This window comes from Myxocyprinus asiaticus, chromosome 17 (assembly GCF_019703515.2).
Source record: "Myxocyprinus asiaticus isolate MX2 ecotype Aquarium Trade chromosome 17, UBuf_Myxa_2, whole genome shotgun sequence".
Lineage (NCBI taxonomy): Eukaryota > Metazoa > Chordata > Actinopteri > Cypriniformes > Catostomidae > Myxocyprinus > Myxocyprinus asiaticus.
The window spans coordinates 47,045,001-47,058,897 of record NC_059360.1 but is presented as its reverse complement, the minus strand read 5'-3'; the positions used below and the strand labels follow the sequence as shown (position 1 = coordinate 47,058,897).

The 13,897-nt window shown below is 36.4% G+C and overlaps 1 protein-coding gene across 1 annotated transcript in view; it reads right to left on the bottom strand.

Annotated features, from left to right (window-relative positions):
* LOC127455167 (1-phosphatidylinositol 4,5-bisphosphate phosphodiesterase beta-4-like) overlaps positions 1–13,897 on the bottom strand; it is a 47,743-nt gene that overhangs the window by 17,233 nt on the left and 16,613 nt on the right. Inside the window, exons 19-22 of the mRNA XM_051722814.1 lie at positions 10,492–10,576; positions 9,634–9,758; positions 5,180–5,231; positions 2,505–2,607 (exon numbers count right to left, since the gene is read on the bottom strand). Coding sequence (XP_051578774.1) covers positions 2,505–2,607; positions 5,180–5,231; positions 9,634–9,758; positions 10,492–10,576 — 365 coding nt within the window. The remainder of the gene's footprint in view (positions 1–2,504; positions 2,608–5,179; positions 5,232–9,633; positions 9,759–10,491; positions 10,577–13,897) is intronic.

Below are 13,897 nucleotides of genomic sequence, written 5' to 3'. Positions count from 1 at the left end.
TTAAAATAATAGTTCACACAAAAATGAAAATTCTGTCATCATTTACTCACCCTCTTGACCAAACAAGATTTTCTTCCGGCTGTGGAACACAAAAGGAGATAGCTTTTGCGTTCACTCACAATAAGTTTTGCATTCCCTTGTAATAAGTTTTGCGTTCCCTCATAATAACGTTTATGTTCCCTCTCAATAACTTTTGCGTTCCCTCACAATAACTTTGCATTTCCTCACAATCATTTTGCGTACTCTCACAGAGCTTTTTGTTCCCTCTCAATGATTTTTGCATTCCTTCGCAATAAATTTTGCGTTCCCTCACAATAACTTTTGCGTTCCCTCACAATAACTTTTGTGTTCCCTTAGAATAACTTTTGCGTTCCCTCACAATAACTTTTGCATTTCCTCACAATAACTTTTGCGTTCCCTCACAATAACTTTTGCGTTCCCTCACAATAACTTTTGCATTTCCTCACAATAATTTTGCGTTCTCTCACAGAGCTTTTCGTTGCCTCTCAATAATTTGTGCGTTCCTTCACAATAACTTTTGCGTTCCCTCACAATAACTTTTGTGTTCCCTCACAATAACGTTCCCTCACAATAACTTTGCATTTCCTCACAATCATTTTGCGTTCTCTCACAGAGCTTTTTGTTCCCTCTCAATAATTTTTGCATTCCTTCGCAATAAATTTTGCGTTCCCTCACAATAACTTTTGTGTTCCCTTACAATAACTTTTGCGTTCCCTCACAATAACTTTTGCATTTCCTCACAGAGCTTTTTGTTCCCTCTCAATAATTTTTGCGTTCCTTCGCAATAACTTTTGCGTTCCCTCACAATATCTTTTGTGTTCCTTCGTAATAACTTTTGCGTTCCTTCATAATAACTTTTGCGTTCCCTCACAATAACTTTTGCGTTCCCTTACAATAACTTTTTCATTCCCTCACAATAACTTTTGCGTTCCCTCACAATAACCTTTGTGTTCCCTCACAATAACGTTTGTGTTCCCTTACAATAACTTTTGCGTTCCCTCACAATAACTTTTGCGTTCCCTCTCAATAATTTTTGCGTTCCCTCACAATAACTTTTGCGTTCCCTCACAATAACTTTTGCGTTCCCTCACAATAACCTTTGCGTTCCCTCACAATAACTTTTGCATTTCCTCACAATAATTTTGCATTCACTCACAGAGCTTTTTGTTCCCTCTCAATAATTTTTGCGTTCCTTCGCAATAACTTTTGCGTTCCCTCACAATATCTTTTGTGTTCCTTCGTAATAACTTTTGCGTTCCCTCACAATAACTTTTGCGTTCCCTTACAATAACTTTTTCATTCCCTCACAATAACTTTAGCATTCCCTCACAATAACTTTTGCGTTCCCTTACAATAACTTTTGCGTTCCCTTACAATAACTTTTTCATTCCCTCACAATAACTTTTGTGTTCCCTCACAATAACTTTTGCATTTCCTCACAATAATTTTGCATTCTCTCACAGAGCTTTTTGTTCCCTCTCAATAATTTTTGCATTCCTTCGCAATAACTTTTGCGTTCCCTCACAATAACTTTTGCATTCCCTCACAATAACGATCCCTCACAATAACGTTCCCTCACAATAACTTTTGCGTTCCCTCACAATAACTTTGCATTTCCTCACAATAATTTTGCATTCTCTCACAGAGCTTTTTGTTCCCTCTCAATAATTTTTGCGTTCCCTCACAATAACGTTTGCGTTCCCTCACAATAACATTTGCGTTCTCTAACAGAGAACTTTTTGTTCCCTCACAATCTTTTGCCTTCCCTTGCAATATCTTTTGCGTTCCCTCTAAATAACTTTTGCATTCCCTTACAATAACTTTTGCATTCACTTGCAAAAGTTTGCATTCCCTCGCAATAACTTTTTCGTTGCTTCACAATAACTTTTGTTTCCCCTCACAATAAGTTTTGCGTTCTCTCACAATAAGTTTTGCATTCCCCCGGACTAGTTTACATTCTCTCACAATTAGTTTTGCAATCCCTCTTAATTATGGTTCCTTGCTTTACCCATTCCTTTAGAAATTAAACTATAGTTCAACTAAGGTATTTGTAGTAAAACCATATCCACAAAATGTTATCATGGTTTTACAATAATATAAAAAGAAGGGAATGCAAAATTAAATACCTCCCCGTGCCCTTAGGGGCTCAGTAAAAAAGAAAGACATACAGATTTGAAACCTTTTACATTTACATTTATGTATATGCTTTTATCCAAAGCGACTTACAGTGCACTCATTACAGGGTTAATCCCCCCAGAGCAACCTGAAGTTAGGTGCCTTGCTCAAGGACACAATGGTGGTGGCTGTGGGGATCAAACCAGCAACCATTTGCTTACCAGTTCTGTGCTTTAGTCCACTACACCACCACTCGATAAGAGGATGGATAAATGATGGCAGAATTTTTATTTTGGGGTGAACTATCCCTTTAAGAGACTATAATTACCACTTCACATCTTACACCACAGTGCCCCATGAGGACACACCTGAACACTGCAGGTGGCAGCTATCACTCCATCCACTGGTGTCTCAGAGAACGGATCGAACATCCGATCTGGCCGGCGCATAAAATCTGGCTTCAGTAGATACCTGACCAAACGAAAACCAAACAGTCAGTGGCAAGCTGGCAGATTTCCAGTACCATTCATTATAAGAGCTATTATCTACAGTCCCCTTAAAGCAATGATCCAATTCATTAAGTCCCTCATGTCCCCTATTCAATTTACACCGCTAAACATAATGCTAATGGATATTGTGCGTCTTTGCCGTGATTAATGTGTTGATTAATAAGTTTGGAGTTTTCACATTGTCGAGGTGTGACTCAGCGTGGATCACACATCAGTACTTGATGAGAGCAAATTAACACTGACAACTGTACAGTGTTAAAAAAATAAATGCGGAAATATTTTTGAAAGACAGTGGAACAATTAATGATTTCTACTGCATCATGTATTCTGCAGTGACCCCCTTAAAAAAGTATTTTGATACTTAAGTCACATTTAAAAATGTCTGAATGTCATTGCATTAGATAACAAAATATAAAATTATTTATATATATATATATATATATATATATATATATATATATATATATATATATATATATATATACAGTGCATCTGGAAAGTATTCACAGCGCTTCACTTTTTCCACATTTTGTTATGTTACAGCCTTATTCCAAAATGGATTAAATTCATTATTTTCCTCAAAATTCTACAAACAATACCCCATAATGACAATGTGAAAGAAGTTTGTTTGAAATCTTTGCAAATTTATTAAAAATAAAAAAACGGGAAAAAAAATCACATATACATAAGTATTCACAGCCTTTGCTCAATACTTTGTTGAAGCACCTTTGGCACCAATTACAGCCTCAAGACTTTTTGAGTATGATGCTACAAGCTTGGCACACATATTTTGGGCAGTTTATCCCATTCTTCTATGCAGGACCTCTCAAGCTCCATCAGGTTGGATGGGGAGCGTCGGTGCACAGCCATTTTCAGATCTCTCCAGAGATGTTCAATCGGGTTCAAGTCTGGGCTCTGGCTGGATCACTCAAGGACATTCACAGAGTTGTCCCGTAGCCACTCCTTTGTTATCCTGGCTGTGTGCTTAGGGTCGTTGTCCTGTTGGAAGATGAACCTTCGCCCCAGTCTGAGGTCCAGAGCGCTCTGGAGCAGGTTTTCATCAAAGATGTCTCTGTACATTGCTGCATTCATCTTTTCCTCGATCCTGACTAGTCTCCCAGTTCCTGCCACTGAAAAACACCCCCACAGCATGATGCTGCCACCACCATGCTTCACTGTAGGGATGGTATTGGCCAGGTGATGAGCGGTTTCTGGTTTCCTCCAGACATGACGCTTGCCATTCAGGCCAAAGAGTTCAATCTTTGTTTCTCATGGTCTGAGAGTCCTTCAGGTGCCTTTTGGCGAACTCCAGGCGGGCTGTCATGTGCCTTTTACTGAGGAGTGGCTTCCGTCTGGCCACTCTACCATACAGGCCTGATTGGTGGAGTGCTGCAGAGATGGTTGTTCTTCTGGAAGGTTCTCCTCTCTCCACAGAGAAATGCTGGAGCTCTGTCAGAGTGACCATCGGGTTCTTGGTCACCTCCCTGACTAAGGCCCTTCTCCCCCGATCGCTCAGTTTGGCCAGGTGGCCAGCTCTAGGAAGAGTCCTGGTGGTTCCAAACTTCTTCCATTTACGGATGATGGAGGCCACTGTGCTCATTGGGACCTTCAATGCTGCAGAAATTTTTCTGTACCCTTCCCCAGATCTGTGCCTCGATACAATCCTGTCTCAGAGGTCTACAGACAATTCCTTGGACTTCATGGCTTGGTTTGTGCTCTGACATGCACTGTTAACTGTGGGACCTTATATAGACAGGTGTGTGCCTTTCCAAATCATGTCCAATCAACTGAATTTACCACAGGTGGACCAATCAAGTTGTAGAAACATCTCAAGGATGATCAGTGGAAACAGGATGCACCTGAGCTCAATTTTGAGTGTCATGGCAAAGGCTGTGAATACTTATGTACATGTGATTTTTTTCGTTTTTTATTTTTAATACATTTGCAAAGATTTCAAACAAACTTCTTTCACGTTGTCATTATGGGGTATTGTTTGTAGAATTTTGAGGAAAAAATGAATTTAATCCATTTTGGAATAAGGCTGTAACATAACAAAATGTGGAAAAAGTGAAGCGCTGTGAATACTTTCCGCATGCACTGTATATATATATATATATATATATATATATATATATATATATATATATATATATATTATATATATTATGTTCATGAAATAATATAGAGTTTCTTGCTTTGTTTTGTAACTAAAACAACACATGTAACTGGTTCATTTCTTAGCATGTGAGTTTTTTCAATCCCTGCACTCAAACTTGAGTTATTAATAAATAGAAAAGCAGCCTTGAACTGACTATTTAGCTGTCACATGTACTATACTTTATTTGAAATGAGACTTTTAATTAGTGAACTTCAATTTCCTGCAACTTTTGTCTCGCACAGCAACTGTGAAGCTTTTAAAATAAGCATACAATGGGTAAATATTCGGACAGAGGTTTATTTGTTGGTTTTACTGAGTAATTAGAGTCATGAAATTCAATAGATAATTTGAAGTTCATATTTTTGTATTCACGTACCCACATGATCCGTTGTATTCAAACTTTCCCTGGTTAAGTTGCATTGCCAAATCTAAAGAAACAAAAATGACATTTAAACAATAGAGATTCAAAATACAAACATGATCTAAACATTCCGTATAAAGAAATAAATGTTTGGTTGCACTATATTTTACAGTACGTGTACTTTCAGTATACTTACAGTGTAGTTACCCAAGAAAGTAATATTAGGTAACTACATGTACTTAATATGGGTTAAGGTCAGGTTTAGGGTTAGTACCTTGTAATTACTATAGTTGTTGTAATTATGTAGTAAGTAAATGTACTACCAATGTTTCTATTGAACAGAATCATGGTATTACCATCTGATACCATCATTTTACCATGGTACCACCACAGTAAATCTTGGAGTCTGTTAAGCCCTTTTAAGTGATCGATATTCAATCTTGCATTTAAAATTGTTTTAGTTTGTGCATTCCCTGGGAATCAAACCCATGACTTTGCCATCGCTAGCGGTCGACCATTTGAGCTACAGGGACAATTGCATTCCCTTCCATGATCATCCAATCATCTCCATCAGACAACAACATAACAAACCAAAAACTGATCGCGTGTGTGAGTTTTAGGTGTACACACACTGTCAGAGTGTCTTCAAATCACACAAAGATCTTCAAAGGTTCCTGTTCAACATTTGATCTGTATGAAAACTGTTATAAATCACAATATCAGAGTGATTCAGATCAGCTGCAGTAGAGTGAATCTCACAAAGCCTGTGAAGCACATGTCAAAGTCATATTTCACCCCAAAATCAAAAGACAGAAATAATCAATTATATTTTTTAAAAGAAAATAATGTTTGATTTTAGGAGCATTGAGATTATGCTCTATGAAATTATTTTCATGCATATTTCCCCCCTAATTCTAATCACCATGATGAAAATGTCACTTTTATTACTGTAATAAATACATAAATAATTAAATAAATTAGTAAAATTGTTATACTTCATGCTAGTAGTTGTAGTAGTGCCTTTACGTCATAACTCCTGGTTTGATTTTGTGTGTTTTTAATGTGTAGTCCTGACACAGATTAAGAAATAATTGTCACCATAAAATGTATATTGTAAAACAATGGTCAAATATTGAAGCTTGAGTCTTAGACTTTTCTAATTATATAATACAGTTGGTGAAGATTAAAGAAATGTGTGTATTACAGTAACGTAAATATAATGAGAATCAACATTACAAAACAGTATAGCCACAAGCAGCAATCATTTCGGTCCGTGCAGTTTGGAAATGACCAAGACTGCCAAATATGATCAAACAGATTTTACTGATGCTTCAGATCCAGTTGTACTGGTTACAGATTTCGACATAGAACTTACAAGTTTACATATTTATGTTTATTTATATTGCCCTAACTGTCCAATTCACAGTCCAACTATGGCCGCAGTCATTATGGGCCACAGCTAAAAATATATTGGCTTATAAAATTCCGAACCACTTAATGAATCAAAATACTTTGAAAATTTTGTGAGGACAGTCTCTAGATTATACATGTTAAATTTCTGCATATTTGATAAACTGCCTAGTACAAGTTCGAAAAAGTGGAATTAAAAAAAATAAAAAATAATAATCATAATAATCATAATACAATTCAAAAATGTTGATTTTTTTTCTTGAGGGAATGGAAATCCATATGATCATTTTCTTCATGGGCACAGAAAGACTTTAAAGAAAAATAATATTTTATTAAAATTAGTTTATTATAGCACCACCTTGTGGCCGATTCTCACACAATTTGGTACAAAAATGGCAGAAAATATTTATTGACAGAAATAAAATCAGATATATAGATTTTGTTTGCCTTGCCTCATGGAATCAGAGGGAAAAACACTTGGCCTTTGTGCTATTTAGGCTATATTTCAAAATATACATTCTTATTTCTTTCTTTTTTTCTTCAGGGACACAGAAGGACTTTAAAGAAAAATAATATTTTATTAGAATCAGCTTATTATAGTGCCACCTTGTTGACGATTGTTACAAAATTTGGTAAATCGCTTCTTGGAGATACCCTGTATGTATACACCAAGTTTTATGACTATCTGACATTCACAAATTAATTTGTTGGGTACTGAATAGCTGTTGGTGGCCATTTTTGTTTATTTGCAAGACTGATATCTTAAGGATTTGTTAGCACTATCCCCAAAAGACAATGCATGCCAAATGTCAACATCCTCGATAGTTGCAGATTTAGAACACAATTTTGGTTATAGTGCCCTTATATGCAGAATTGGACGAAACTTGGCATGCATCTTCAGAATGGTCTGTTGTCAAAGTATACCAAGTTTCGTAAAGTTTGGACTTTTGCATTCGGAAGACATAGGCTGATGAATCAATTTGGGCTATGGCCATAAAAAATGAATTGGCTTATACCTTTGAAACTATTTGATGAATCAAAATTCTTTGTACAACTTTTGGTCAGGAGGGTCCCTATGATATTTCCCAAATTTTGTGTGAATCGGACAAATGACCTAAGAGGAGTTCGAAAAAGTAGGTGGCCTTTGTGCTAAATAGGCTATACTGTATTTTCTTTATGCAAAATATACATTCTTATTGATTTTTCTTCAGGGGCACAGAAGGACTTTAAAGAAAAATAATATTTTATTAGAATTATCATATTATAGTGCCATCTTGTGGCCAATCCTCACAAAATTTGGCACATAGCTTCTTGGAGATACCCTGTATGTATACACCAAGTTTTATGACTATCTGACATTCACAAATTAATTTGTTGGGTACTGAATAGCTGTTGGTGGCCATTTTTGTTTATTTGCATGACTGATATTTTAAGGATTTGTTAGCACTAGCCCCAAAAGACAATGCATGCCAAATATCAACATCCTCGATAGTTGCAGATTTAGAATACAATTTTGGTTATAGTGCCCTTATATGCAGAATTGGACGAAACTTGGCATGCATCTTCAGAATGGTCTGTTGTCAAAGTATACCAAGTTTCGTAAAGTTTGGACTTTTGCATTCGGAAGACATAGGCTGATGAATCAATTTGGGCTATGGCCATAAAAAATGAATTGGCTTATACCTTTGAAACTATTTGATGAATCAAAATTCTTTGTACAACTTTTGGTCAGGAGGGTCCCTATGATATTTCCCAAATTTTGTGTGAATCGGACAAATGACCTAAGAGGAGTTCGAAAAAGTAGGTGGCCTTTGTGCTAAATAGGCTATACTGTATTTTCTTTATGCAAAATATACATTCTTATTGATTTTTCTTCAGGGGCACAGAAGGACTTTAAAGAAAAATAATATTTTATTAGAATTATCATATTATAGTGCCATCTTGTGGCCAATCCTCACAAAATTTGGCACATAGCTTCTTGGAGATACCCTGTATGTATACACCAAGTTTTATGACTATCTGACATTCACAAATTAATTTGTTGGGTACTGAATAGCTGTTGGTGGCCATTTTTGTTTATTTGCATGACTGATATTTTAAGGATTTGTTAGCACTAGCCCCAAAAGACAATGCATGCCAAATATCAACATCCTCGATAGTTGCAGATTTAGAATACAATTTTGGTTATAGTGCCCCTATATGCAGAATTGGACGAAACTTGGCATGCATCCTCAGAATGGTCTGTTGTCGAACTATACCAAGTTTCGTTAAGTTTGGGCTTTGCATTTTGAAGATATAGGTTGATTGATGTATTTGGGCCACGCCACAAAAAATGTATTGGCTTATATCTTTGAAACTATTTGATGAATCAAAATTCTTTGAACAGCTTTTGGTCATGAGGGTCCTTAGATGACATTTCCCAAATTTTGTGTGAATCGGACAAACGACCTAAGAGGAGTTAAAAAAAGGACGTTTTTCAGAAAATTCTAAATGGCGGAGAATAATTATAGATGGAAATAAAATCAGAGATATACATTTTGTTTGCCTTGCCTCAAAGAATCAGAATAAATAAATATTTTTAAGCTTGGCCTTTGTGCTTGGACCCTAATGGACAATTCCAAAACAACTAAAATGTAAAAAGTCTGGATGCATCACCGTAATGGGGGTAAATGTATAATTATCATGCATATTATGTTGCAATGAAGAAAAAATAAAAACTTTTAATTTAGGATGTATTTTCTTTATGCAAAATATACACTCTTATTTTTTTTCTTTAGATTTTAGAGCGAAATATGACTTGTTTTCGTGAGATTTAGATTTGCTGTTTCATGTTACAAAATTCAATGCTGAGAATAAAAATTTGGGTTACAATCTGCAAAACTGAATAACTTGAAGTAAATGAGATGAACCTTTATGGAGGCACAGATGGACACAAAAGTTGATGCAGCACACGGTTACTGTGTGTGTGTGTGTGTGTGTGTGTGTGTGTGTGTGTATGTGTGTGTGTGTGTGTGTGTGTGTGTGTGTGTGTGTGTGTGTGTGTGTGTCATCCACATTACCTGGGGTCTGGAAGTTCAGAGATACCATCTGGCAGCCGGCGTTCCAGAAAATCTGTGGCATATAATTACTGGAGTCCACTCGACCTCCTTTGGGGTAGATGCGACTCATCTGTCGTTTGTTGTAGCTGTGCATCTCATTCAAGGAATCAAAACTGGAAGGGTTTCAGGGATTTCTGAAGATTTTGGCTCTTGTTATAAGATCTCCACACTTTAAACTCAGTTTTACCCTTGAAGGCAAACTTACTATGTAGAGTCTGCGGTTTTCACACAACAAACAGACTTCTTAAGTCACCCTTTCAGATGAGAACAGATATGATATGAATCACTCTTATAAAAGTCTGAAGCTCTCAGTCATGTGTGGATTTGTTGTTTCACATGCAACACACACTTCATTGTCACGATTTTCGGACCACAACATCTTAAAGGCTATATATTACAGTATTTCGGCAGGACTGTGTAAGATAAAATTACGTCATACTATTTACCTAAAACTTCTCTAAAAACTTTACATATAATATGTAGTGAGTAATAATCATTAAAATGTGTGGCTGCTAATAGGTCTGATGTATCTATGTATATCTAAGTACATTATATACAGTAGGTTAAACATTATATGAGAGAATAATATTCTTTGCACGCTAACACACTCTGTGAACACCACAGAATACTGCAATTCCAACAGCAACAAACTTTTTTAAAAAGCTAATGTAAAAGTTTTGCTAAAGTTAAAGGTGCACCAAGTAATTGTTCCACCTTAAGAACAGAAATAGAACTTTTAACATGCAGTACCTGTTTAAGCTGTTTAAACTGTTATATAAGTGTGTGAGACACGTTGCATAGCATGTAAAGAAAGGATACTTCACAAATTCAATTGCGTTTGTCCTTAAATATCCCAAACCGACAGATTCATTGAAGGAAGACATGTTGTGGTGGATATTTTTCTCTGTAGACAAAAATAAGTTTGTAGTTTGTAGTTAGTATTACGTTGACACCATCTATAGATGAATTGTGTTTTCGAATTTTTGTCATAAACAAAGATTGAGCCAATAAGGACAAAAGCAAACTTTCTGAGGCCAGAAAAATACTCTACGCAAGTACACAAATGCATACACGAATGGTCTGCCAACATACTGTAAACAAGTGATCCTGTTGTACATTCTTAAACATGCGTTCTTGCGCTAAGCACAAAAAGTGCACGCCACATATGCTGGTATTGCACACAGAATGCATTGCTGTGGCACAAAGAGGTGGCCGTCCAAAACAGTGCATTTACAGTAATCACCATACAGACAAAAGTTACATATGAAGGTTTATGCACGTCTTCAATAATGAAACATTTATTATGCAATATCTCTAAATGTAGCCTAGCCTTTATTCAAGCTACAAATCTACAAAAACTTTTTTAGCTACAGAAAACATTTTTCTGAAAAAATGCCTATGCACATTGAGCACGTTTACATGCACTTAAGACAACGGTTTGTTCCAGGGTGTTTGCAGAAAACGGCGTTCTGATACATTATGCAAACGAGAATGGCCATTTCCTTTCGCCGTTTTAAGGGATTAAGAGAAAGCGGTTTAACACACCTAGGTTTCTCCCGGAGAACGTGGCTTTATGTGGCCATGTAAACACATAAGCATTGTTCTAACAGGTTTTTGAGGAGTGCGCATGTGCGTGAACAGACCGGAATTCAAATGTCATAGGATTGAGCCCAACAGCAAGTCAACACAGCGGAAAGAATTCAACATTTCTGGGAGTTCAGTAGGAAAAGCACATACACTAATTATACTTTTACATTACACACACCACTGTAAAATATTGACGGTCCCTCACGTTCGCTTATATGCGCTCGTACATTAATTACTACATTAATATGGACACCAGAAAGTGGCTTTTTGCGAGAAAGCAGCGTTCCTGTTTACATGCTCCCTGAGATGTTGAATTCTTTCCACTGTGTTGACTTGTTGTTGGGTTCATCTCATGACATTTGCTCTCCGGTTTGTTCACGCACATGCGCACCCTTCAAAAACCTATTAGAATGGCGCTTATATGTTTACATGGCCACATTAATTCATGTTCTCCGGGAGAAACGTAGGCGTGTTAAACCGCTTTCTTTTTATCCCTTAAATGGCGTAAGAAAATCGGTGTTCTCGTTTACATGACATTTCAGAAAGCAAAAACCCTTGAATAAACAGATTTTTTAAGTGCATGTTAACGTGGTCAATTCATGTTAAATTTAATTTCAATTGAATGGAAAACTATAGCCGCTTTTCGACCATCGGGCCAAACAGTTCTCATCACAAAACCGTACCGTTCCATGCCGGTCCAGGCCAGCTGGCACGGTTACGGTTTCTTTTTCCACTTTGGTGCGGTGAAATCAGGAGAATGTCCGTAACAGATCCGTCTATGGCGACGGCATGAGAGGTAAAAATTGGAGGGAGTGCGCTATGGAGGATGAACGCATATTCCATTTGTAAGGACTGCTTTACCCCCTGGTTTTACTCTGCTAACAAACAACAATAGACATGGACCATGTCGCAAAAAGGAAATGAAAGGTTTAGAGGTTTACCATCATTCGATGAGGGCTTATGTTTGCCACCGGAGACAAACATGCAGAAAGGTAAAAGTTCCCAGACTAGCTAAAAAGGATAGTTATTGACAAAATATTATATGAAAATAGTATATGAGAATATATTGATGCATTTTGAGTTTAAATGAGCTCATAATCTACTTCCCTGACGGAAAAAGCGTTTAGAAAAATAAATGTAAGCTGCAATACTAGTTAAACCATCATAATAAAATCATGAAGATACACTAAACAAGTCGCCACATACTAAAACCATTTCACCAGCATGGTTGAGCACGGTTGAGTACGGTTAGCTAACTATGCCGAGAATTCTGGACCGAGAACGGTTTATAATCGTGCCATGCCGAACCGTACTCAAGTGGAAATGCTACTGTAATCGTTCCGTACCGTGCTCAGAACTGTTCGTCCCAATGATGGAAAGCGGCTATTGTGTATTGCACTCAGTGGTCCGGCAGAGATGTATGCAGCCCCCGATGTCTTAATGCCAAGGCGGAAGCAGTGTGTGTACATTTACTGAAAACAAAGGTTTTGAATTTTTGTATGCTCTGTGTTGTCCGGCAGATACGTCCGGTGCGTGACCCCTTTAACTGTTGTAGCAACAAACCTCAATACTCAAGGAGGCCATAGAGTTACCTTCAAATGTTCGTGTCATTAAACCTGATGTTTAGTTATTCAGGAAGCTATAAACATGTCAATAGTTTAACTTGCTTGCTCAGCAAGTTCTCTTCAAAGAGGAAGACACTGTAGAAAAAGAGACTTCATGCTAATTTCCCGCTATAGTGACCCTCAGTGCTGGGTAGATTACTTTAGAATTTTAATCTGGAACTGATTACAAATTACATGCCTAAAATTGCAATCAGTAACCTAATCTCTTGGATTATATTTTTTGTAGGTAATCTAATCGGATTATTTTGGGATTACTTTTGGATTACCTCGACCTAACTGGAGTAGGACAATCTATAATGTTTTGATATAACGTTGCTTAACTGCATTTTATAACATTTATAGAAAAAAATAGAAATTAAATGATTTTGGGTGGTTTACTTGGTATTTATGGCAAAGATGGCAAAAAAAGACTATGTGAATTATTCTTATTTAGAAGAGGATTTTGTTTTTTAACTATTATATTTCAGTTATTTATTTATTAAATTTTTTTATCCAGACTTCCATTTCAATAATTAGTAAAGGTCACTGGATACGATGTAGACATATTACTTCACCGTTATACATCAGTAACGTTTAATAATTTATTCGTCATGAGAAGGCATGGTCTTACATTGATCACCGGTAGGCTGATTTAGAATGAAAAATTGTAAAGTTTTAAAAAATAATTGTGGGGATCAATAATTGTAAACAATTTACTGCCTTTGCCTGATTAATATGTAATCATGTAATCCATACAAAGTAACTGTAATCTGATTACGAGTATTTTAAACTGTAATTTAATCTAATTACAAATACTTGATTTTTTTAATCTGATTACGTAATCCAGATTACATGTAATACGTTACTACCCAGCACTGGTGACCCGTGCGGCAAACACTGAAAATGCAATGCGTACTTGCGTTACTTTATGTGTTCAGACACATTTACATTACATAACGCAATGATGTGTGAAATCGGATTTGCGAAGATGCGGTTAAGTACTACGTATTTATTTATTTATTTATTATTAAATA